This window comes from Ailuropoda melanoleuca, chromosome 4 (genome assembly GCF_002007445.2).
Source record: "Ailuropoda melanoleuca isolate Jingjing chromosome 4, ASM200744v2, whole genome shotgun sequence".
NCBI classification, from domain to species: Eukaryota; Metazoa; Chordata; class Mammalia; order Carnivora; family Ursidae; genus Ailuropoda; species Ailuropoda melanoleuca.
This window is the reverse complement of record NC_048221.1, coordinates 72,255,153-72,281,655: the sequence shown is the minus strand read 5'-3', so window position 1 is coordinate 72,281,655 and position 26,503 is coordinate 72,255,153. Positions and strand designations below refer to the sequence as shown.

Sequence of the window (26,503 nt, the reverse complement as noted above, 5' to 3'; positions counted from 1 at the left end):
TCCCCGAGTACTCACAGTATTGAAATATTGCCAAGAAGAGACTCCCTTCTCTGGAACAGTACCTGGCCCTGAGATCTGGCCTTGCCCTCGGTGGGCCCTTTAACGTGCATGGGGGGGATGCGTCGTCACATACCTACCACCCTGCGCCCCTCAAACAAGGGCATTATGGCCCCATCATCGCCGCTGTGTGCCTGGACCTCTGTAAGACTTGCTGGGCCCCAAATAACTTCCAGAGGTTTTTCTGTGTCCATTAGCTGACTTAAGTTTTTCTATTTCTGCCAAGACTGTGGGCTTGGCCATCACATTTTACTTATTATTATTATCAGTTCCATTTTATAGATGAGGAAACTGGGGCTCAAGGAGATCAGGAAATCGCCCAGGGCAACACAGTTAGTAAGCAGCAATGCTGGGACTTGAACCTGGGACTTCACTATTGGTTTGCTAGGGCTGCCATAACAAAGTACTACAGATTGCATGACTTAGCAGAAATTTATTTCTCCCAGGCTGGAAGTCCCAGATTAAGGTACTGGCGGGACTGGTTTCTTCTGGGGCCTCTCTCTTCAGCTGGTAAATGGGTCTTCTCCTGGTGTCTTTACATGGCCTCCTCTATGTACTTCTGTGTCCTCGTCAACTCTTCTTAGAAGGACACCAGTCCTATCAGATTAGGGCCCACCCATGTGACCTCATTTTACCTTTTACCTCTTTGAAGGCCCTATCTCCAGACACAGCCACATTCTAAGGTATGGGGGATTAGGAGTTCAACACACAAATTTGGAGGGGACACAATTCAGCACATACCATCCTGTGACCCCATAACCCACCACTCCCCATTCATCTAACCAATACGTATGGAGCATCCCAGGAGCCGAGGATTGTGCTTAGTACTTCTGTAAACGCGTTCTCATGTGATTCTCAAAACAGTCCCGGGTAATTCCATGGGGGAATGAGGAAACTACCTTCCAGGCAGTTTAAGTATTCTGCCCAGGAAGACAACAAAGATGAGGCAGAGCCAGGACACAGCTGCAGTTCCCCGAGTCCAAACTCAGCACTGTCCCCAGTATACAGCTTTGTCTCCCACGCGAAATCACAGCTCGCAGCAATGGGACAGGGAGACCTGACAGTGGCGGCAGAGGGTGGGATCCGGCAGGATCTCCTTCTTTGGAGAGATCGTGAAGCCCATGGATAACGGCAGAATCTCCTTCAGAGGGCTGCTGTGATGATTAAGTGAGTTCATAGGTGTGAAGTGTGCAGAACAGAATTGGGTTTATAACGAAGGCTAAATAAGGGTCTTACTATCCCCGGTTGTTGTTGCCATTGCTGCTGTGGTGTGCTGTGGCTCTTGTTTTTGTTATTATTATTGACTTCTGGATAAAGAGAGTAGCTTGAATAGCCACAACTATTTTTCTCTCCTTTCCAAAATTACACACAAAGACCTAACTACACAAAGATGGGGAGAAGGAGAGAAGAAACAACAGAAACACAATTTGGGAAGCTGGAAAGCAAAGGGATGAACGGTAAATAACTTAACAGACCCGAGAAAGAGGGGCTCCTGGGTGGTGCCGTTGGTTGAGCGCCTGACTCTTGATTTCAGTTCATGTCATGATCTCAGGGTCATGAGATCAAGCCCCACATAGGGCTCCACACTCAGTGGGGAATCTGCTTGAAATTCTCTCCCTCTCCCTCTGCTCCTTCCACTGCTCATGCACACTCTAAATAAATAAATAAACAACATCTTTAAAAAAAAAAAAAAGTAGACTTGAGAAAGTGCTGAATCAAGAACCCACAATGGGGAAAGTCAAGAATGGTTACATTTACACTCTAGAATCTCCTATCCTCTGTCCCACCCACAGCTCAGGAATTTGTAGTGCCAGTTGCTTCTGGAGATGAAGGTGGGGAGAGACAAAAACAGTTGGTTGAAAAGCAATTATAAACTCAGATCCTATTCTTTACTCTGCACAGCCCCTTTCCTGCTCCCAGAGGTTTACCCTCTGGAGAAGAGAAACAAAGGGTGTCTGGACACAGGGTGAGATGGGGGTGGAGGGCAGGCACCAGGACACAGAGCTGGGAATGGAGACGTTCTCTGGACAACGTGTCCTGGGAGCGGGGCCCTGCGGGCCGGCCTCCTTATATGGCTCCCACAGCACTGGCTGCTAAGCCTCTTCCCCTTGGGCAGGTGCCGGAAGAGTCTTCCCAGCGTAACCTCAACACTCCAAGAGGAAAGTTCTAAAAGTATCGACAGTCAGAAGTTTCCCAACTATGTGGCTAGCCATATTAGTCTACAATAAAGGCCAAGTGGACTAATCCAATGCCCAAATGACAGTTCCAAAAAGCGAAAACAGAAAGAATCCTTAAAGAAAGAAAGATTTTCCAGAACTGAAGGAAACATTTTTCTAAGTTGAAAAAGTCTATCGAGAGTCCGGGGCAATGGATGAGAAACGGCCTACCCTAAATCTTTAATAGGTAATGAACAAGCCTCCTGGAAAAAAGATCCATCTAACGGGATCAAGAATTGAAATAACTTCAGACTTCTTAACAGCAACACTGGAAGTTAGAGGGCAGTGGAACAATACCTTCAAATTCTGAGCGACAATGGATTTCAATCTAGAATTCTACACCCAGCCAAAGCCTTTATCAAGTTTGAGAGTGAGATAAAGATGATTTCACATATAAAAGGAAGGTCTCAAAAACGTATTGCCCGTCCTCCTCAAAAAACTGCTGGGGCTGCTTGACTATATCAAGGGAGTACACTGAGAAAGAGATGTGAGACACAAGAGACAGGAGCTTTCACAGAAGAGAGAGACCAAAGGAAGCATGAGGACAGCAGTACGGGGACAGCCCAGGATGATGGCTAGGCAGCAGCCATGGGGGCACTGTTCAGACTGGAGTGGTTTGGAGGGCTCCAGGAGAGAGCTACCCACAAACAGGAAGTTGACAGAGTACCCGTTGCACTGAAACATCCTGCAGGGAGATGTGGACAATTTGTAGAGTTTGTGTTGAATCAATAATCACGTGAAAAGCAAAGAGATAATTATCTCCAGGGAAAACAAAGAAAAAGGTACAGGAAAAGTAATTATAGCTTACCACATGGCTAAGTTCCAAATAGTATTTCTTTTTCTTTCTTTCTTTTTTTTAACGGTTTTATTTATTTATTTGAGAGAAAGAGTGTGGATAGGGTGGGGGGCGCAGAGGGAGAGGGAGAAGCAGACTCCCCGCTGAGCAGGGAGCCCAACACAGGGCTCCCTTCCAGGGCCCTGAGATCATGACCTGAGCCGGAAGCAGATGCTTAACCGACTGAGTCATGCAGGGGTCCCCCAAATAGTACTTCACAGTCATAATAATGTATACAAATGTATATTAACTGCAATTACAGTAAAGTCTACTGAGAGGAAGGGAGGATGGGAGGTTGGGATGGGAGTGTGGATGTCATGGGGCAGTGAGCAGGTAGGGAGCGGGGCAGAGAAGCAAACCCTCACTTCCACAGTGGAGAGTCACTACATAATGCCTAAAATAAAGTTTTACAAAAGTAACAATAAAAGCATGTTATTCAGAAATACAGAGGTCCGTCCCAAAAGTATCAGCTGAAAAAACTGAAAATAGTTGTCTCCGTGGAAGAGGAAACTGGGCAGGAGTGGGAAGGAGGGCAGAAAACAGCTTTTTATTTGTTTAAGCTCCTTGTAGAATGGTTTGACTCTTTATCTCCGTGTATATCTTTGATTAAAATAACATCTAAGCTTTATAGTACCTCACTGTGTAAACTTCGGTGAGTTCCCGCCCAGTTTTGGTTTCAAGTTCCGCATCTAGAAAACAGAGTTGGTTTAGATCTCTCGGAGCCCTCCTTGATCTAACATTGGAGACTCCTGACACCCTCCCATTACACACTCAGCCCTCATATCCTCAGGAGTGTTATATCACAATATCATTTTCGAGAATGGCTGGAGGAATGCTGACAGCGGAGGATAACGCTCTGTGGGGGAGAAGACCCCAGAGCGTCCTGAGTGATTTTCTGAGGGCAGGTCATAGAAGATTGGGAAGGAAGAAAGAAGGAAGAAATCATCCTATTTCCTCCTCCTCCTCTTCCTCCTCCTCTGTTTTTATTAGCATTAGATGAATTAGAATGTAGGGAAAGAAGACAGGAATCTAATATTTATTAGACCTTCCATTTGTTAGCACGGGCTTTATCTAGAGCCCTTCCCCAAGTCAGGAAATGCCGAATTGTGTCAATGGCAGGAGATGATCCCAGGGCTCGAGGCAGGCTATCATTCCCCAAGCTAGGCACACACGTTCCCCCTTTGACTAGCAGGAAGACAAGGCTGCAGTTTATATCACAACTCCATGTGCATTTTCCAGGGAGGTCTGGCTTGCAGAGCATAGCTACAGACCTCAGTATGTCTCCCGCTCTGTCCAGGGAGACCTCTTCTAAGCCCCCCCTTCTTGACTTTGTCCTTCTGTCCCACTGAGGACAAGGCATTTAAGATTGGTTTAGGGGCGCCTGGGTGGCTCAGTCATTAAGCATCTGCCTTCGGCTCAGGGCGTGATCCCGGCGTTCTGGGATCAAGCCCCGCATCGGGCTCCTCCACTGGAAGCCTGCTTCTTCCTCTCCCACTCCCCCTGCTTGTGTTCCCTCTCTCGTTGGCTGTCTCTCTCTCTGTCAAATAAATAAATAAAATCCTTAAAAAAAAAAGATTCAGGTTTATTAGGTCCTCAGAGGTATTGCCTAAATCTTTGTTCCACTCTCTTCACTCTTATTTGATGTTTTAGAAACATGATTATCAACAAGGAGAGCCTTTCCTAAGCACCTCTTGAGTACAGGGTGATCTGGAGTGGGCCAAAGCAGAGACACCTTTCTCCTCGTGGCTCCCTGCTGCCCCCAGTTCGGGCAACCAGGGGCACAACAGGCCCCCAGTGCAGGATGGCTACTGGGGAGTGGTGGTGAGAACTCACCAAAGATGGAAAGTTCTGAAGAATTAAGGGGGAAGTCATAACTTCCCCTGTGCTAGATAAAGACCAAATTTTAGTGCTCCACTCGAGATGTTAATCATTAACGAGACTTCCCACGAGTAAAATGTCTTGTCATTCCCCACTGGCTTTCAGAGCCTTCACCTCTCCCTCCTCGGTCTGACCATCTGACGTGGAGCGATCACAGCTCCTGCATGCAGGAGACAGTGCGGGCATTGTCTGAGCTCCGGGTCAACGGAAGCCAGTCACAAAGATGTTCAGGAACTTGCTCAAGAAGGGTTCTCGAAGGATTCTCTAGAAACCGTTCCACTGTTTTACCCTGGGTAGCTCTAAGGTTGGTGAAGGGAAAACTGACTCTTTATATCTTTCTCTGCTGCTGACATTTTTATTTTTCCTAGGACTACTATTTTTATAATTAAAAAAAAAAGTAATTAAATTTTATCAGAAGGAAAAAAGGAATTCATTCTTCTCACGTGGTCCCGGGAATCCCTTTTGGAGCTCGGGCTGGATAAAAGCTTTCCAATGTTATTTCAATCCATCTTAATAAAAATCAAGATAGAATAAGAGAGTTAACCTTTACTGAGGACCTACTGTGTGGCAGGCACTATTCAAAAGTATTTAGGACTTAAATCCTAACTCTGGAAGATTACGAAGATACATTCCTAACTGCCAAGCCTCTGGTTGTCTTCCCAAGGGCCCCGCTGTCCTCTCTGAGGTGGATAACACCATCTCTCTCTCTCTCACGTTGCACAGAGACAGGGGTGCTCTCAGAGAGTCAGCTGCTCCAACTGAGCGCTCAGACGAATATGGACGGGCAGCAAGCCTGATTTAGAGGAAGAGAAAGTTCTCTGAACCCACTCTTAAAGAAGGCCTGCCCTTCAAAACCTCTGCCTCTCACTCTGTGTGGTGGGGGGAGGGATAAAGGAGGAAAGAGGTCTTTCTATTTAAGCCATGGCTGGACACACAGTGCCAGCTTCTCCCATAGTACACAGAGCAGTCCCAGGAACACCGGACAGGGGACAGAGACACGTTGCCCTGGGCTGCCTGGTGCTGGAAACTGACTCAGACAAGGGCCAGAAGAAAGGGGGCCGTGCCTGGCAGTGTGGGCTCTCCTTGAAGTGTGAGCCACCAGCCAGAGAAATGACTTCTTTCCTTCATTCTTGAACACTGGCCAGTTAGCTGCTAATTAGTGTGTGTATAAATTCCAGCAGGAAGGCCGAAAATTCCATCTCCACTCCAATCAGCTTCCTCCTCCAAAACCTGGCCTTGCCAATCTCCCAAATAAGCCGCTGTATCGCCCAAACCGTGGTCTCTGCCAGGGCTTCAGAACAGCCAGAGGCAAATAGGTGGAGACACACTCACCACCTCCCCAGGCCGCTGCACACACGCTGCCCTTTTTCCTCTGCTGTGGCAGCTTAACACAAAGCAACATGGGAAACAGAGATCCTAGCATCCTCATTAACCCATAAAATGAGAGATAGGAAGGAATTTGGGCCTTGTCGGGTTAAGGAGTTAGGAATGCTTCCAACACAAACTTTTAAGAAGTGTACACCTAGAAGGGAGCAATGCACTGGACTGGAAGGCTCTGGAGCATTAGAGTCTAAAAGAACAAACATTTAGAGAACACCTACTATAAGCAGGCTATTGTTCTAGGCCAACCAGGTGAGCACTCCTGTGGGGAGTTCTCAATCACAGAATAGGTATCTTAAATAAAAACATCAGCTCTGCAAAGCGAACCTGCTAAATGCCCTGTACAGAGAGAAGACATGATCCCCAGTCAGACTGGTGGTCAGGGAGAGCCTCACATTAGTGGGGGCGCCTGACACAGTCCAGAGGCAGAATAGAATTTTTCTCCATCTCTGGTCCCCAAGTGACCTGAGGAACACTTTAAAAAATATAAATTTCTGAACCCCACTCCAGATCTATTGAATGAAAAACTCTAGAAAATCACCGTGGAACTGCTAATCTTCTAAAACAAGATATTATAATTATGGTAAACTTCAAACACATACAACAGTAGATAGGATAGCAACCCCCCCATGTGCGCATCACGCAGCCTCTGCCATCATAAACTCGGGGCTGTATTTTTTCTCACTAATATCCTTATCTATTTCCCCTCCTCCAGTATTATGGGATCTCCGTACCTTTTAAACCAGGGACTCTGAGGCAGTCAGAACATGGATGTGAGCTGGGAACCACTCATTGATCAAGGCATAGATTAGTAGCAAGGGATTTCCAGGAACAGGGGTACAGAGGCTCCAAGAAATGAAAACAAATGGCATTGGGGGCAGAATGGCAAATAATCTGTAGTACCCAGCGGGTGGGATGTATGGTTGGAGGGAACAGTGCTAAGGGTCATAAGATCATTGGGGGCCACTAGGGCCCCGTGAGCACAGATGGCGTCTTTGTGAGAGACAGTAAGCCATCTCCTCTGGGTAGAAAAAGCACCCCTTCCCTGGGCTGAGGCCAGCTACACAGTCAGAGCTGGCCTAGACGCCACCACCACTCACTGACTGTGCCCTTCGCTCTTGCACTGTGCCCAGACCACACAGCTGTGTGCGGCAGGCCTGGGGCACGAGGGTATCTGAAGGAGGCTAAAAAGGGAGTGTGTGATGCCCACGTGCTTTGAAAGAATGGTGGGCAGCAGTGGATGGGGAAGACAGAGAGGAGTGCAGGGACCTGAGGGACAGTGAATGAGTCAAGTCCGTCAATGACTGCAAACTCACATGGGAAGAAGGCAGGAGGTCCCAAGGTCAAGTGTTGAGAGAGCGGTTTGGGGGAGAGAGCTTGTTTGCGTTCTGGGGATAACTGGGGGCTGGATGTAGTGACGCAGGGTTGCTGGCACACAGGAGTCATTTGGAAGCATGCACATATCGGACTTGCTCAGACAAGGGCCAGAAGAAAGGGGGCCGTGCCTGGCAGTGTGGGCTCTCCTTGAAGTGTGGGGGAGGAAGGTGGGTGAAAAGCAGCATTTAGAAAATGGAGGTTGGAGGGGAGCAGCAGCCAGGCTGAGAGACTGAGGTTGGGAGGTGGGGAGGAGTAGGAGGGGAGTGCAGCCAAGAGAGCAAAAGTGTTCACAGTGTGAGGAGAGGGAGGTGGAAAGGGGAGAGGTAGACATGTAAGGGAGAGGTGACTTTTGGAGTACCTGGGATGACAAGCCAAAGAGTTTGGACTTGGCCTTGAAAAGGCAGGGTGACAGGTGCCATGGTGTACAGCATGAGTTTGCTGATCCGTCACTGAGGCTTCGAGGTCTGCCACTGACCAAGGAGGGCCTCGGGCAAGCTACTTAAAGGGAAGGCTCTGGATCCCTGACAGTCAACTGGATGATTATACCCACTACTATGGGTATGGGATGGAATGGGGATGGCATCTCAAAGGATGGTAGCTCTTCCTCCTGTCATGGGCACCTAACAAGGCACCGCCTGGTAGTATGGGTGAGCTCTTCCTATGCCTAACACCTGGATCTTGAACGGGCTTGAGAGCGGCTCTGGGGGCAGAGATTAAGGTTTTAAACTAACTGAAGTCGATGGTCACGTGTTGACTATTTACTATGTGTAAGACAAGAAGAGCGTGTCAAGTAAGATGATTGAGGGGTTTAGAAAATAATAGTAATAATAATAATAATAATAATAATAATAAATGGTCCTTAAGGGAGTTTGCAACTTAGTGAAGGATCCACAACGATGCCTAACACTAATACAGGAGGACAGTGGTAAGCCCGGCAACCAAAGTCTCAAATCTCATTCATTCCCAAATTGGGAATGGAAGCGTGGGTGGTGGAGAAACTTGCTCTGGCTGGTGGGACCAGGCTTTGTGCAGGCAGGCAGTACTGTGTGAGGCCTCCGGGCTGGACAGAGAGGGCTGAGGAGGGCATACGCACAGGCAAGCTGGGAATTGGTAGGTGGGTTTGAGAAAAGCGGAGAACCTTGGTGGGTTCAAAACAAGGTGCTATGGGGAGTGTGGCGAGAAAGGATGTGGCAGACACAACCTAAGCGGAGCCCCAGTGAGTCCCACTCTGGTATAATCCCATAATCCCTCCCTGAGTATGGTGGAAGCCGGGACTTCCTCTAACCAAAAGAATGTGGAAAAGGCGATGTTGTGTCACTACCTCGATAATGTGACATTATAGGGCAAAGGAATTGTGCAGATATAATAAAGCTCCCTAATCATTTGAGTTAAACAAAAGGGAGATTATCCTGGGTAGGCCTAATCTAATCAGGTGATCCTGTTAAAAGAGGGTCCAAGACTTCCCTGGAGTTAGAGATTCCAAGCAGGAAAGGCTCGCTCTCTGGCTGGCCTTGAAGAAGCAAGCCATATGCTGCAAGGAACTGAGTTCTGCCTATCGGCACGTGAGCTTACAAGAGGACCCCAAACTGCAGACAAGCATGTGGCCTGACTGACACGCTGATCGCAGCAGAGAGATCCCAAGCTGAGGGCCAGCGTCCACTATGCCTGAACTCCGGGACCACGGAAATGGGGGCATAAAAAATGGGTGCTGTCTGGAGCCCTGAAGTCTGTGGTATTTTGTCACACAGCAATAGGAAGCAAATACAGGGACGCATGATGGACGGCCATGACTGGCAGGCTGAAAAGTTCGGGCTTTTTATGTAGGCCGGGGGGAGGCACGAACTATTTTTGAACAGAGAGATGCATACTTTAGGAAACTAAGGGCCGTCAGTAAAAAGGAAGTCTGGGGTGAGGGTTGGTCAGAACCCCTCGACGAGCATTTAGTCAGAGCGCTGCTCCCAGGAGAGGGTCAGGAAGGTTCTAGTGACTAAGTTCTGGGTTGAACCCGGCCAGCTTTTCTTCTACCCAATGAAATAAAGGTGGGGGGAACAAAAACCAAGTCAAGAAATTGACAGTCATTGAGAAAACCTTAAGGAACTTTAGTGTCCTTGTTGCTAATTATAAATATTTATTCCTCCCAGAATTCCTGACCTCACAGAAGAGCCTGCGTAAATAGCCCTGCTCCTTTACTGGAAAATTAGTGTGTGTGTGTGTGTGTGTGTGTGTGTGTGTGTGTGTGTGTTTTCTATGTTTTCTTGGAAGGGGGACAGGGCGGCAGTAAGGGACTGGATCATCTGCAGTAACTTCCTGTTGGATATTGTCTAGCTCCCTTCCCCTCCTCCTTCTAGAATCATAAACCCAGAGACCCCCAAGCAACTCCTCGTCCTCTGATTCTATCTGCTGGAGACAGCTAAGTCAAACAAACTCAGGAAGTGGCAAGAGGTTGGGAAGGGGAGGAAGTTCATGGCAAAGAAGGAAAAAGTAAAGAGAATGCCCTGCTGTTGAAGGAAGAGGGTGGGGAGAGAGAGAAATGAAGGTCACTCCAAGGTCGCTCAGCGCCAAGCCTTTAAAATGTTGTGCTTGGGCTTTCCATCAAAACTGGCACAAACAGTGGGTCAGACCTCCTGAGGCTATTCAAGTATTAACATTCACGGTGCTAAACAGCCCCCAAAAAAGTCCTCTGTGAGCAAATTAGAACAAACAACTAATCTAAAGCGGGTTGCTAAGAGACCAGCTGGGCAGGAGTCAAAGTCAGTTCAAGCGTCTGGAGAGTTCTGTATTTTTTCGCTTCCAGGGAAGGCAGGAGAGGGGAAGGGCTACCTGTAGATGACTCCATGTTGGTGGAGGAACATGAGGGCCGACGTAACCTCTGCAGCATAGAACCGGGAACGAGGCTCGTCGAATTTTCGGGAGCGCTGAATCTGGAACATGAGGTCGCCACCATTTACATACTCCATCACGAAAAAGAGGCGGTCCTGAAAGGAGAGCAGAAAATGCCAGTTAGGTAATTCCACTGCCGCTGCCCACACAGGCCAGAGAGCATACCCTGAGCCCAAACTCAAGGGGGAAGAAGGCGCAGGGGCGGCTGAATCCTGGCAGCACACAACCCAGACGGAAGACAGAAGACAGGTAATCCAGGCAGCACACAGATTAGGGTATGAGGTGTTATTTTTTACTTTTATGAACATCAGCTTAGTTTAGCAGAGGAAGCCCAAAACCTACAGAAAGGAGACCCGGGTCTTTGATTTCCATGACAACCTTGAAGTGTGTCCTCGGACAAGTCTCTGACCCTTTGGAGGCTCCAGTTACCTTTATACGTGTGGTAGGCTGGATAATGGCTCCCCACAAGATATCCATGTCCTAATCCCTTCACATGCGACTGTTACCTGAGACAGAGAAAAAGGACTTTGCAGATGTGACAACGATAAGAATCTTGAGATGGGAAGTTATTCTGGATCACCAGGGTGCCCTCAATGCAATCACAGGTGTCCTTGTTAGAGAAAGGCAGGGCAGGGGGGAGATTTGAGAAGCAGGGAGAAGGCAATGTGGCCACAGAGGCAGAGACTGTAATGCGGCCACAAGCCAAAGAATATGGTGGCTCTAGAAGCTGGAAGAGGCAAGTGTGGACTCTCCCTGAGGGCCTCAGGAGAGAGCAGGGCCTGGGGGACATGTTGTTTTCGGCCCAGTGACACTGGGTCCGGACTTCTGGTCTCTAGAACTCTGAAAGAATAAATTCAGATTGTTTTAAGCCCCCAACTGGTGGTAATGTGTGAAGGCAGCCCTGGGAAACTACTACAAAGTCCCACGGGCTATCGAGGCTACGAGGGCCCCTTCTGTGGCCTCTTCTGTGGCCTCTTCTGAGGCCACTTTCCACTCTGGAAGATGTTCCTACTGGGATTCCCATCTTGCCACATTTCCTATGGCTTCCTTCCTCAAGGTGGCCTCCTAATGACCCAACCACGCTCATAGTTCATCAGAGGAGGGGCCTTCTTTATCTGTACTCCATGACAATGTGTGAAGCAGACGGATGGAAATTCATTTTTGCAGTTTCTTGGCTACTATTCCCTAAGCCTGTAAGGTGTGGGGTGCTGTGCTGGGTGGGAGGGAAAGAATCTCAAGCCAGCACTGTCTCTGTGGAACTTAGAAGGCAGGGGTGGAGATGGGGAAATGGGCAGAATGAAGAAAACTAAACAGGAGCAGAGTGTCTTAAAGATGAAAGAGCAAGAGAAAGGTGGACTCTCTAAACTGGAGCCCACGGAGGATTCTGGGCAGAGCTAGGGTCTGAGACAACAAGGAGGCGGGGGTGAGGGGCAGGAACAAATCCCCAGATCTGGGGACAGTGTGAGAATGCGGAGGGCAGGGGCTGAGTGGGTCAGTGGGGAAGGAAGGTTCATGGAGCAAAGGGAAAACAGTGATGTGGGGAAGGCCAGAGGGACGAGCACATTCTTAACCTATAGACAGAGTCTAAGTGAAGCTGCCAGGAAGAGGTGACCATGATCCTTCTCTACTCGTGAAGCAGCTTTGACAGCATATTTAATTTATTACTGGCACTGCTTTGAAAATAAGTCCATCATTAAGAATTGTTATGAATTCAGACTACTTCTGTCCCAACAGTCTCCAGATTTATTCAAGCTATACTGGTACTCACAAAGGGCTACCTTCTCTCTTCTATTTGTCTTCCTTCCCCTTCAAGGCCTGCCTCGTTTTCTCCCGAGAGTACAATTCTGGACTCAAAAGTACCCAGGCTGCCTTGCCAGCCATTCCCTCAATCCCCCATCCCCCATTCAAATCCTCATTACAAAACCCAAATGCTCAGGCTGGCCCCAGCCCCAAGAGACCAGAATTTCTGAGGGCGGGCCTCAGGCATGGGTCGCGTACAAAGCTCCCCATGGGACTGCAGTGTGCATCCTGGGCCCAGCACCACTCTCCCGTCTGGGTTCTGCCAAGCTGTTTAGCATCTGAGAGATACAAAGATCGTAAGTCATTTGGATTTTCCTTCTTCTGTTTTCAAGGATCCCCAAGAACACAGGTTCTCAAGCTTGTGCATTGGAATCACACGATGACTTGTGAGAACATGGATTCCACCCCTCACCCCGAGTTTTCAATCAGGAAGACCGGGGGGGGGGGTGGATCTGCGAATCTGCACCTCTCCCAAGTTTCCAGGTGATGGCAGACCCCACTCTGAGAACCAGGGCCGCAGAGCGCTGGGGGCAGGCCTTGCCCAAAGCAAGTACAGCTGCATCACGCACCCAGCACCGCCCTGATCTAGCCGAACCGCAGCGTTGAACAACCACTGGGATGCCCTCCCGTGGGCACCAGCCTGCACCTGGGCCTCAGCAACAAGGCCGCTATTTCACTTGGCTCTGTTTGAAAGAATCCAAGGCTTTCAAGGGGAGAAAACCTCGCTTCTCCACACCCCTCTCTGCTCCCTGGCTGCTTTTGATTCCACCAACCCTAGACACACAGCACTTAAGAAGAACAGGGTCCATGGAGTGACAAAGAAGAGCTCCCACCGAAATCTGTCACTCACTGGCTATGCGAGCTCAGGCAAATGACTTCATCCCTGTGCTCGGTTTTCACATCTGTAAAGAGCAGCTGATAGACGACCTGCCTTGCAGATGTCTTATGGGGATGAAATTATATGTTAAGTGCCTGCCTCGAAAAGGCTGCTCTTTGAAGGCAGCCTAATCCTATCGTCATCAATGGCAGCAGAACTGCTAACCATTACTGAATCTCCACTTCCTGCCCTTTTAAGCAGTATTTTCCCTGGAGCACTTCCTCTTCCAAACAACACTTGGCTCTCCTGGCTTTCAGGCTGGTTTCCTCCTCACATCTCGGGCAGGTGGTCTCGGGGCTGCTCATGTGGGCTTCCCTCTCCAGTCATCAGGTGCTGGAGCCCTCGGGCCCGGCCCTAGGCCCCCCACCTTCCTCACTCTGTCCTCGCTGGGCGGGAGGTCTCATCCACACCCACGATGTCTAATGCAACTCTCTCGGCACAGGTGACCCACGAACATCAACCTCCGTGCCACATTTTCCCTCCAAGCTGTGCACCCACTTATCCAACGGCATTTTGCTTTTTTTCCCCCAAAGATTTTATTTATTTATTTATTTATTTGAGAGAGGGCGAGCGCAAAAGCAGGTGGAGCAGCAGGCAAAGGGAGAGGGAGAAGCAGGCTCCCCGCTGAGCAGAGAGCCGACATAGGGCTTGATCCCAGGACCCTGGGATTGTGACCTGAGCCGAAGGCAGATGCCCAACAGACCGAGCCCCCCAGGTGCCCCTATCCAACTGCGTTTCTGACATTTCCCTCCAGATGCCACAAAAGCACTCAACCCAACAGGTTCAAAATGGACTCAGTCATTTCCCCCCAGCAAACCGGTCCTCATCCAGAGTGCCTGTGGACAAGTCAGCGACCTGAAAGTCACTCCGAGTACCTCCCTCTCCCTCGCCCCTTACATGCACCACCAAGCCCTGCCGCTTCTCCGTTATACCTGCTACATTCGTCTACTTCTTTCTGTCTCTGCCCTCCTCAGCTCATGGCCACCTTTCTGGTCCAAGTAATTATCACCTCTTGTCTAGACTCTTGCTGAGTGCCTTCTTCCTAATACTCCACACAATGACCAGTCCCCCTAGCAAATGCGGATCATACTACTGTGTTACCTGCTGAAGTGCAAATCTGAGTGTAGCCCATCCCCCTCCCTCCTCTCTTCCTACTGATTATTCTTTTAAGGGCTTCCTATTACTCTTGGAATAAATAAGAATCTCCTTAATATGCCTGATGGCCCATTATGACCTGTCCAATCTACCTTCTTCTGAGTCCTCTCCCTTCCAGCCATCCCTGGTTCCCTCTGTCCCAACAGCAAATTCCCTCTTGCCACAGAACCTTTGCTCATGCTGTTCCCTCTGCTTGGCATGTTTCCCCTCTCCCTTCCCCTGGCTAATCCCTCCTCATCCTTGAGATTCCAGTACAGCCATCTTTTCTTCTATGAGGCTGTCCTCACTTCTCTGACAAGGTCAAATCTTATTATATGCTGTGTTCTTCCCTGTAGCATTCAGGGGGTTTTATTTGTGTAAATGACTCAGGTCTTTCTCCCCCAGCTGTCTGTTTCGTGAGGGCAGGAACTGCTAGAAATTCTGCCCTATTAGTTTGTAAAGGGAATTAGCCTGACCCCAAAGGAAAAGCTGCTATTTAATTCCCTTTAAAAACATTCACCGTGTGGATGGAAGAATGAAAGAAGGTTAGGGGGATGTAAGGGAACCTTTCTCTGATTTTTGTAGCTGCAAATTCTTACTGCTTAAGGAGTGAGAGACAAGTCAGCCTGCTGCAGAGAGCCCTCCCACCTGTGGAACCTGGAGATGAGCACCCGCAATGACCACTCCGCCCCCACAGGGGTCTGTCTGGATCAGCACCCTGTATCCAGTTACGGCTCTGAACAGTTCTTTTCTTCCGTGGGCAGTGAGTGTCCTCACCTCCTTGTGAGATGGTCAGTTTCTTGGAACACAGTTTATTCTTCCTAGCAACCCCTACCACCACTAGCTCTGAGCTCCGTAACTGAGGAGACCCTCGATAAAAACTCTGCTCATCCGACATTTGCTCCATGTGAGCACCCCAAGGGAGGGATTCTTGTCGGGTGGATTTCTTACTGGATCTCCAGCAACTAGACCTGAGCCTGGCACACAGCGGGCTGCTAGTACATCTTTGTTGAATGCACGAGTTCTTGAATATCCACCATGCACGAAGCTCTAGTTGAGTGAGCCAGAATTGGTTTCCCTGCTTTATTCCTGTTGCTAACCTCACCTGGAGTTTATTCTAACGTTAGCTCATTTTTGAACTTCCATTGAAACCTGCTTTCTACTCAGTATACCTCAATGTGCACGGCCCCAGAGCAGAATCAACCCTTTTGAAATAGGAGGGACCCATGTTCAAAGCAAGATCAGTTTTTCACTCCCCCTCCCTTCATTCAGGGAGTTTGGATCCTTTCTGACCTCCACACCTAACACATCTGAGAAGCATGTTTTGATGCAGAGCGAGAACCTCAAGTCATTCTGGGAACTGCTTAATTACATAAACTGAAATCAAAAGAAAGCTGGCAGACCCAGCAGCTACTCATTAATCCCCTCTTGGCATCAGTAGAAAACAAAACAAAACAAAAACCCAACTTCCTGGTAAAGTAAGCAAATATGTTTTCTGAGGTAATCAAAGATTCTAAAAGCCTCACTCCACTTCCTCCTCCCTTAATCTCACCTGAATGTCTAAAAAGTTACGGTCTTGTGATAGTAAGTAAAATAATGAAATTAGGAAAGAGATTATATGTCATGGCCATTTAGGGTAAGAATAGTTAATCATGACCTACAAGCCGGAAGGGCCACACCGTGTATTTGAAATTCCCACTGGGCTCTGTTTTCCCAGAGCGCTAACCTTTCCTGCCTTTGAAGGGAACGCTAGGCCTGCCCTGTTCATCTTTCAAGGTGTGATGGATAGCCAGAGGCTTCCTCTCAGCAGCACGACATGTCCCGCCAATTGGATTTGTTTGGATGCACATTCTCCATCATTTGCTAGCTGTTTATATGTGCAAAGATTCTATCGCTTTTGAATCAATTTCACATGAGTGCCCAACAAAAGATGGGACTTGGAACGGTCCACCTTTGATGTGCCAGTGACAGGATGAACAATTTCTCCAATGTGCCATCCAAGGGAATCATGGGTCCTCACTTCACACTCTGTGACATCTCCTTGCTCCCCTCCACATTATTTATCTATCAATTCAACAGGTCTTTCTTGGGTGCCCAGCCCTGGGGTGGGTCCCTGGGGGATATGAAAGATGACATAAGCCATAGCTTTGGTTTCTAAGAAGTAGGAATTGAACACGGGCAACCACAAAAAAGCAACACAAAATGTTCTATGGTTATGTGCGAAACCCTCCTATATCAATCAACTCAGACTGTGAAACCTAGGTATCTGGGTCATTACTTTCTGAGCTGCCATGGAGAATAATTGTCCATCATCCAGGCCTTAGCAATTACAGAGATCATGATAGGAAACTGTCATGGGAAAATCCTCTCTATATTTTATTTTCCATAACAGAACTAGTCCTGGTGGAACTGGCCATTGCTATAGGATTTTGGTTGACACAAATCTGAATTAGGGTTAGGAGGTGGGTGAGAGAGAAGGAGAAGTCCTGGCAAATTAAAGGAACAGCCCTTACAGAAGAGATAAGTGGAAAGGAACACCACGGGGAAGGCGGGAGTGAGAAGGGGGAAAAAACCTTGCTATCTAGGAAACAGCTTGTAAATTCTGGATGTAGGTAGGAGGGAGACAGATTGGTGGTGGCAGGGTGAGGGGGGCAGGGAGGAGGTGCTTCTAAAAACACAGGTAGGAAGCAAAGAACCCCAGAAATTTTCTTGAGTTGTAAAATGACAGGATTAAAGCTGACCTGAAGCAAAACTATTCTGGAAGTAGAATTCAAGATGGAGTGGAAGAAGGCAGCCTGAAGTAATTCCATATCTTCCCTATTTCCACTCTCTTCAATGTTTCATTAACTTTGAAAAAGAACAAACAAAAGGCAACCCTCCCCCTTCTCTATTACGCCTCCTTGGTAGAACCAAAGGCAAGACCCAACCACTCTGGGAAACTTAGCCAAAACCTTTTTGTGTCCCCGCAAAGGAAGCAAACCCTCATCACAGTAAACATCCTTCTTCTTACTGAAGACCTAACTCTCAGTTCATAGAGAAGAAGAGTCTTGTATGGATAGTAACTATGATTATTAGGGTAAGTTTTCCCAAGCAATAACAAAAAATAACTATTACCTGAATAACGTTGTTAAAAAAAATCATTTTCACACATCGTCAGCCCTTCATCTCATAGGCCTTCCCTTCCTTTCACCTCCCACCGTTCAGAGGCCTTACTCCAGTGTCATGACCTTATTGTGATGTTTCCCCAAGTTCAGATTTTTCTCAGCCAAATTCCTAGAGACACCAATGGTAGTACGGAAAAATACAGAGTGGGTTTTCACAGGGCTGTGTCTTATGACGATCTTCTAGAAGCCATAGAGGGTGGGGTCCACCCTGCTTTGGGTAAAAGGGGAGACACCCTTTGTCATGTGGGAAAGCCGTCACCGAATCAGAATTGGCCAACAAACAGTAAACATTCTGCACAAGACTCTGCTGGTTGGGAAGGTCTAAACTTCGTTCATGTACATCTGACATTTGTTTCCAATCGCTTAAAATTACGATTATTTGACGTACACAGGATGCCCCAGGTTTAAAGGGACCTAAAGCTGTAGCAAACTGACTCACCCAATAAAGCTCAAATAAACATCTCCTGCCTCTGATTAGAGCTGCACTTTGCTCAGAGAACAACCTGCCCCGCACGCTGTCATCTGTGGGAAAGGCAGGGGCGAGGGGAAGAGTCGGCCTTCAGCGCATCAGAGGATGCTTTCCTTTCAACAGGGGTCCTCAACATCTTCGAGAAAGAAGTTTCTTTGACACAACATGACCGTATGGAGGGAACAGCTCCCAAACAGGTTACATGTCAATGATGTTGACCGCCCAAGTGACCACCCCCCCGAACAAGGGCAGTGTCTGAAGTCAAGTGGGAGTAAAAGCTTATCGTTAGTTTCCGTTTTGAAAATGACAGAATCGAGAGGGTTTCGATGGGGAACATGGCCAGTGCAAAGGACAGTGGTGTGGCTTGGCTGAGGCTCTCTCTCTCGGTCCATCGCATCATCAGCGGGTCAACATCTGGTACTTCAGTGTCACCTCGCAGTACCCTGCTTCCTCCAGGTTTCCCCCACCAGCTGCTTTCTTTATCAATTGCCCCTCCTGGGGGGTGGCGTCTGGCTATCATCCTCTGTTCCCAGCCGTTGACCTGGGCTCCAGGAAAGCAGCAGGCATCAGGAACCCTGACCCTCACTCATCTGACCAACTTAGTGGCCTGGTCACCCAGCAGAGGTTTCGGGCTCTGTGCTGTGCCTGTTGCCCACCCAGAATTTGGTCAAGATGGTGACACAGGCCAAATCCGTCTTTGATGATACTAAGAGATAATCTAAATCGAAAGAAGACTTCGTCTGCTCATTGGAGCCTCCTGTCGCCAGTAGTCAGCTGTTTGAAGCCAGTGTTAAGGACCTATGGAATGTTCCAAGTGTTTTCAAGCATAGGAATAAAAGTATTCTTGTTCTAATTCCATTTCCCCAACCCAGCCAAGGCCCACATCGTAATCTTGTCCTTTACCAATGCTCTTCCCGTGAGCTCAGGCTGGTCCTCCCAATCCAGTGTGTAACTGCATCAAACTCGGATTGCTTCCCACACACAAGCCTTCCTCTATCTCCATTAGGTTGTCTCCATCAGGACATCCCTTTCTTCTGTATCCCCATCTTGTCTAGGCTCAGCGCATGTGCAGCTCAGTGAGAAGGACTGAGTCTGTCTCCAGCTCAGATGCTAGAGACGGACCCCACACAGAACTGAAGCAGCCCAGGCAGCTGCCGCTCTGATTCCGGAAACCAGTTGTCATCTTATTATTTCCTGTACCCAACTCAAAAAGAAGTACCTACAGAGGTCATACATGAGGTCCGATATCCAGGAGGCTCATGCACCTACTACCATTGTAAGTAAAGCCTGTGGTCCTGGGTTAGGTCAAACCTTGGGCATGGTATTGCTGCTGTTGTCCGTGTTTGCTGTTTCTCTAGCTGCATTTTTGTTTCTTTGCTTACTTAATTCTATTTAGCCAGAAATCTTGCTCACCAATCAGAGGATTAGAATGTACCCCCATTAGTGGTCAAGTGACCAAGTTCATTCATCGAAAAGCAATCAAGGAAACTTTCTTCAATCTTGGGTATACAAAACAACTCACCAGTGAACTGAACTGTTCACTTTACAACCTGCTATCAGCATCACTATAGTACCTCTTTTCTTACCTTTCTTTTCTTTCCAAAGATTAGGCAAAGTTCTTGTGACAGTTTTAAAGACAAGCAAATACCAGGTAGCCGACTCTGAGTGGAGAAGGTACGTCAATATTTCACTTCGATTGTGGGAAAAACACATAACCTGCTTATATGGAAATATTCAGGTTGATTACACCAAATGGGACAAAAGAAAAGCTTCCCCTCTCAGACCTCCTCACTCCGGGTAGCAGTCTGAGCTGATCCTACGTAAAAATGATTCTAGAACAGAACATAAATTCCTGGACCAATGGTCTCCAGCCTCCTTCCATCCCAGCACTCTGACGGGCCGAGTGTGCTCTCATGAAAACCATGACCTTCCACGATAGGAGGTGTCTCCTAGAGTGACCAGGGCTGTGTCTCCTGCATCTGGCTGTGTCCCTCCCACATTTAACACCACGCTGGGCTCATCCATGCCACTCCAGGAACACCATGAGAAAGCACTTACTGTGTGCTGATTCTCAGCTGTGTTGTGTTTTTTGCAACCGTAGGGCCAATACGACATCAAACCAAGGGCCTGAAGTTCCCACCCGGGGCTGGAGAGCTGTGGTTTCACTACATCATTGTACTTCTGTCTTTTCCTGTCTATCAATCCCACTTGGCTTGACTTCTAGTCCCACAGTCACGTTGGTGGATCACACGCATGGCTGCCGCTGCACGACGGCAAGGACGCGTGCTTGCTACCTCCACTGCGCTAAATCCCCTTTCACGTCCTGACTCCTTCAATAAAGCCGAAATGAAAATGTGCTAATCTGGGGGAAACTGGCAACTTGGAAATAATACACTAATGTATGCATACAACTCAATCCCGCGGATTCTCAACACTCCATCACATTGTTTTAAATCCTAACATCACAGCCGATGGCTGTGGGTCCGCTAAAGAGGATTTCCATACCACTTCACTAATACTTTCACTGGATGGTAGATAGAGCGTGAAAGGAGGGTGTTTGACTATTACATTCTTTGATCTCCGTACTTCTCTCCAGGTTTACTCAGACTGCCAGGCAGTGTGGTGAGACAGACTTATAAATATTTGGTGTAATAGCACTGGGTCCTCTCCAAGGAACTGCTGAAGCACGGCCGTGCTATTGTAAGGACGTGCTCCATTCCGGCATGTGTTGTTTCTAAAAATCTAGGGGCGCGGACTCCGACACCACGCCGCCCGCATGCAACAGGCACAGGTGCTCCGAAAGCGGAACACAAACCGCCTGTGTTGAATCCGTTCACAAACCCTTCGTTCTTAATGACCTGGAAAGGGGGCAGTACAGACAAAGCAAGGGGAGAGTTTCAGGATGGGCTGCAGCTCTGACACGGGCTGAGGGCCAACAATTTGGATTTGGAGAGGATGCTGGCTTCTTTACAATGTAGAAATCCATTATCTCCACAGATTCATTAATGCCACAAATGAGGACGAAAAAAAAAAAACAACTTGAGAGCTTGAGAACCTCGAATGAAATGGGGCATGACTTGACTGAAGTCAAGGCCTATTTGTGGTACTTTGTTAGTGAGTGTTTTTTGGGTTTTTGTTTTTTGTTTTTTTGTTTTAACGTTCTGGTAGCTTTCTCTGCCCACACCCTCACCTGCGTGGTGTAGCGGTCCCAGCTCGGCTTCTGGACCCAGACTGCCCGTGTTCGAATCCTAGCTCAGCCACTTCCTGGCTGTGTGAACTTGGACGAACACAGGCATCGGCTTCCCCAATTACCGAATCGAGATTCGATAGTAGCCACTTGACGGAAGATTAAAATAGATTATCCTTACTGCAGGTGCTTGGTCCAGAAAAAACCAAAACTGCTTAGGAAAATACTAGTTCTAACTTTTGATTCACAAGCCTCCTTTCGTTCGGTGGCTGCATGTGGCTCAGTGATGGACACATTTCCAATCAGTCCATCGTACTGTGTTTTAAACTACAAAGCACCATATAGGTGTTTGTTCTTGTCACTGATTTAAATCACTTTTGCAAAGCACACACATTACAATAAGCCCCTACTTATAGAAATATACCATAGATGCACACCACATCACTACCCAGACAAGACCTACCCTCAGCCTTCGGAAACCACTTCAAAGAGCAGTGAGATGACTTCGGCTCCCACAGTTCCATGACTGGCAATTTGGAGCGGTTTCATTGCGCAGGTGGCGACCGGCCGGTGAGTGAAAATGGGAGGTGAGAACACTGACGAAGTCTACATGTGGAAGACCGCTTCCCCAAGGCCCTGGTTTGCTAGCTCACTAAAGGACGTGCCACTTCTCTACTCCAGAGCCTTCAAAGGGTCTCCACTGTCCTTTGAAACAAAGTCCAAACTATCCCTAGTGGTGCTTTTCAAACTTTCGCCTGCAGAAGAACCAAACGGACACATTTTAAAAAACACAGATTCCTGGACCGCATACCCCAAAATTCTGAGTCTGTGGGTCCAGGTTGGGACCCGAGATTGTGCATTTCTCGCAGGCTCCCACGCGCTGCGGTCCTGCTAGTCTAGGCACTGAGCTCTGAGGAGTTCACGGTATAGCCTCTCCGTCTGGTGGTAATCTAAATTTCAATCTACCTCACTGCCTCCTACTGGAGTTGCTTCTCCTCATCTCACAACCAGTCCTTGCTCTTGGTCACTCCTGAACCATCTGGGCAACTCTGCTTCCCATGCCTCCTCTCCATGTGCCAGACACTTCCTGCTCTCCGCCTCCTTGGCAACGCCTTTTCCAATGAAGACAGCATTTTGAGAACTCTTTCTCTGGTGAACTCATGGCAGTCCTTAAACCTCCCAAGGGATGATTAATCATATCCTGTGCGTTATAGCTTCCACCACTGGCATATATAGGGTTGTTTTCCTAGCCGAATTCTTCAATTGGACTTTTTCAGTCCATGAGAGCAGGACTTATACCTTGCCTATAACAGTCCATCAATAAACCATGGCTGATTAATTAGACTTACTGGTCAATGCATTTAATATGATTTTGGTTCTGCTCAACTAAGATTATCTGAATTACTAGGTGGGTGAGCACCATGACTCTGGACAACCCAATTCAACACTGTTTTATGGTCTTGGTTCGTAGAGTGGCTCCCAAGGTCTCTTTCTGAATCCTTTACTGGACCTAACAGAGTGGGCATGCTTATGAATTAGACGGCTGATCACTGAAGAGGCTCACCCAAATAGATTACTTCTCTTCACTCTTTACAGACCAGCTGCAGTTCACACACTTTCATGAGACTTCATTTAAGAATTCCACAGGCAGATCTACCCACCAATGATGTAAAGTGCAGGCAAACCACCAAAGTCTCTTATGAACAATGAAAACAAAAGACTTTTCAATTGCCTTCTGAGTAATTCCTTACTTAGTGAAATAATCAGTGAACTGGTAAGGAAACACCGCTTCCAACCACAGTATTATGTAAAAAATGTGCATTCTCTTGCAATACTGACCTACAAACAACCCAATGCCAGGAAACTCTAAATAAATGCCTGGAAAAGAGGTGTATTTCCAGATTCTTCCACTCTGCGTCAGATTCTTGGTTTGCCCCGCCCGAGGAAAGCTAGTGACTACCCTTCAGTGCGCTGGGCACTTCAGAAGGGTGGGCACTCCTGCATCTTTGGGCCTTCGGACCCGGCTAACTCCAAGTTCGCTACCTTGACGTCACAAATGCCAACCCATCTTCAGCAGGTATTTTCTGGCCATTTGCAGAAACCCAAAGGCAGTGTGCCTCCAACACGTACACTGCTCATTCTCCATCTTCGTTCTCGGAGACCTCCAAGACACGCCTATCCTTGAAAGTACACTCGGTGTTCCATTTTGTGCTGTGTGGGCTGGGCCTCAGTCTGCATGGCGCTGAACATGCAGCAGAGCCGAGCGAGACCGCAAGAGGGCACAAAACTCACTGCGCCTGAAGCTGCCAGATACCCCCCTCACCTCCGCCTCCCAGGAACCAAACTGCCTCTCAGAAGCCGCCTCAGGCTGGTCCTCAGGGCTCTAGACCACTGCTTGAATACCATTCTTTTCCATGAGACCGAACTGCTCCAACCAAAATCATTTTGCTCGAGAAGGCCTTGTTAGAGTATGTGCTTCATCCATTTGGCATTTGTTCAAATACGACACGGCAGTACCTCGAATGGGAATAAACTGAACATTTATCTTTAAAAAGAAATGCCTTGCTTGGCCAATTAATGGCCAATTCGAATGCACGAAAAATGTGTAACTTAAGAACACAAATTTTTAAGCACATTGACAGCGCCGGTTTATTTAGCAACTGCTCTAATTAAAATTACCCTTATCTTTTTATCATGGAAGGTTCTGCCCTGGCAACAAGGTGTTAGCAGTTCTAATTCTTTTCCATGCATGCAACATAATATCATTTTTCTGAACATACTCCACATAATTCAGATTTACCACCAATTCTAATTGACCAAATTAGTTTTCTTTTGCTGTGTATCTCTGTTTGGATAAGATAAAACTCTGCCAACTTGGTTAAAACAGAAGCACTGACAGAACTCACAGGAGCTCCCACCAACCCCAGGCAGACCTCACCCTCAGAACTCGCTCTTCTCCTCCGCACCGTGAAGCCCTGGACAGAGTTCCCACGTACCCACAACCCAGGGTCAGCCAGTGACAACAGTTGCCTGGAGCCAAAAACTTCTGCCCTGCTCTGATCATCCAAATGGAAAATTTATGAGAGACACAGGAAGATCAGCTCACAGACAATGCCCCGAGCACGAGCAATCACTTCTTTTCACAATTTATTCGAACACAATGTACTAATATACAGTTGTTAAATGAATACAGGTCTAGGATTTCTATTTAGAGTAGGTAGTCTTTTGCCCCCTTACCCCCAGAGACTGGAAGATCAAGAGGCAACCGACAGCCTTAGCCAATTCAACCTCTGATAATCTACTTCCATTCATAAATTTTTGGGGAAAAGAAAGGAAGAGAAGGAAATCGAGATTGAAATAAAGGTAGGTGACACTTATTACTGCAACATTTCCCTTGGGGTGACTTTAGCCAAGCCTGCACTCAAATGGGTGTGTAGGCAGAGATAGAGGGGAAAGAACACAACACAGGAAAGGGAGTTTATAGATGCTTCCCCCTTACCCGATCTTGTACAGGCCTAGCTCATCTCCCCACGGACCCCTGAAGCCCCTTACCACTTCCATGTCCTTCCTCTAGGTCCCGGCCTGCTACTCCTCTAGTCTCTCAAGGGGAATGCCAAGGTTAAAATGGTGGCTGAGTTCTCCGTATGCAGCCCTTCGGAATGTCTGTGAAACAGCAATTTCTGGAGGGTTGCTGTTGGGTCTTTGCAAAAGGGTTGGGGCCAGGGAGGGGAGCAATACAGTCTCAGAAGAGATAGTTATGACAAATTGGGGAGCGGCATTCCAGTTGCCCCATATGCGTAAGGCAAGGGGGCCTCAGCTTCCAAGGAGACAATGCCATCTGCTAAAGCATGTGTCGACTGGCCCCTTCTACTTTCTCAACTTGTGCAAACACCTTCCTGGAATCAGCACCATGACTCAAAGCACCTGTGATCATGTATGGCTTGGAAATATAATAAAGGCATTTCAGGGTAATTTTCCAAACGGAAAATATTTAAATGTTCTTTTTGCATATGCTTCTGACCTCTTAGTGACATTAGATCTTGATCATTAAGATAAAGCAAAGACCTGTCAGAAGTATCTCAATTCTAGAATCAGAAGGTAAAAGGGAGTCTGCTAAAATCTGCAAAGTAATTTCTCCAAATTTAGTTATGACAGATCTTCTCCGAACTGGGGTCCTCACACACGAATAATTTTCGGCTCTTCAGATGAGAACAACAAGATGTCATTTCCCCCAAATAGCTGTGTCCTTTTTCTGACTGTGAAGCTTCACTGGACAGATTGTAAGATGGAAGGCCTACTGACTGGTGGAATCAGAGAAAAGTCTTTGCAAGCAGTAACGCCGGCATTCACGTGTCGGGAGAGAAACTATTTCAAGAGTGTGCTAGAAATTATGACAGACCCCGAACACTGTTTCTCCTTGAGAGTCAGGGAGGCCTTGTTTAGTTCATCCACAGACAAATTTCCTGCCCCCTGGATACTGGATGCATAGCATTCTGCCAAGGAGCAGGTCTTGGGCAGTTGCTGTCCCCCCTTCTCTTCCCTTGAGAGTAGGCTTTTAGGTTTAAATAAGCCAGGAATTACATCAACATCCCCCCCCCAACTCCTTTACCTGCCTCTATGAATAAAAGAAGCCGGAGAATTATTATCCTATACTCTATGATCCTAGCTCTGTAGGGTGGAACAACTTAAGTAAAATATTCCGAAGGGTTAAGAATGTGCAAGGGTCAAATAATTTAAGAGTATGGTCTTGCCAGTTAGAAAGTCAACACTTTCTCCTTCCTACTCTGGTTAAAAATGAAGAGCAACATCTGTAGAAGGCTAAAGCTCACTGTCAACAACAGCCCCCCCCCCCCGTTCCCGCCCCCTCAATCCTGTGCAAAGGAACATAAATTCCGGAGCCTGGGACTTCCACAAGCGGCGAGAGACACGTGAGCATGAAGTAGCAAAACCCTGTAACACTAAGGAGTCCGAAGAGAGAGCCTAAGAGAGTGAAAGAACATTCGGTTGCTGTAACTGTGCCTCCTGCGGTGACAGGTCGTGCTCCCCTTTATAGGCCAGTGAGGCACGTCCCAACACCCCCTCCCCCCAGTCTGCAGGTCCCCCAACTCGCAGGACAACCGACTGCAGAAAATGTTTCCTGGTATCTCCCCAGTTCTTCTATCTATCTAATCTAGAAGAGAGATAGCATTCGGTAAGACTTTGCTTCTGGGGCAGGCTGCTGATGGTAATCTAAATCCCTCAGGCTACAG

At 47.8% G+C, this 26,503-nt stretch overlaps 1 protein-coding gene across 1 annotated transcript in view; it reads right to left on the bottom strand.

The window, feature by feature from the left end:
• PRKCE (protein kinase C epsilon) overlaps positions 1–26,503 on the bottom strand; it is a 480,453-nt gene that overhangs the window by 71,462 nt on the left and 382,488 nt on the right. Inside the window, exon 11 of the mRNA XM_002912411.4 lies at positions 10,564–10,718. Within this exon, the coding sequence (XP_002912457.1) occupies positions 10,564–10,718 (155 nt within the window). The remainder of the gene's footprint in view (positions 1–10,563; positions 10,719–26,503) is intronic.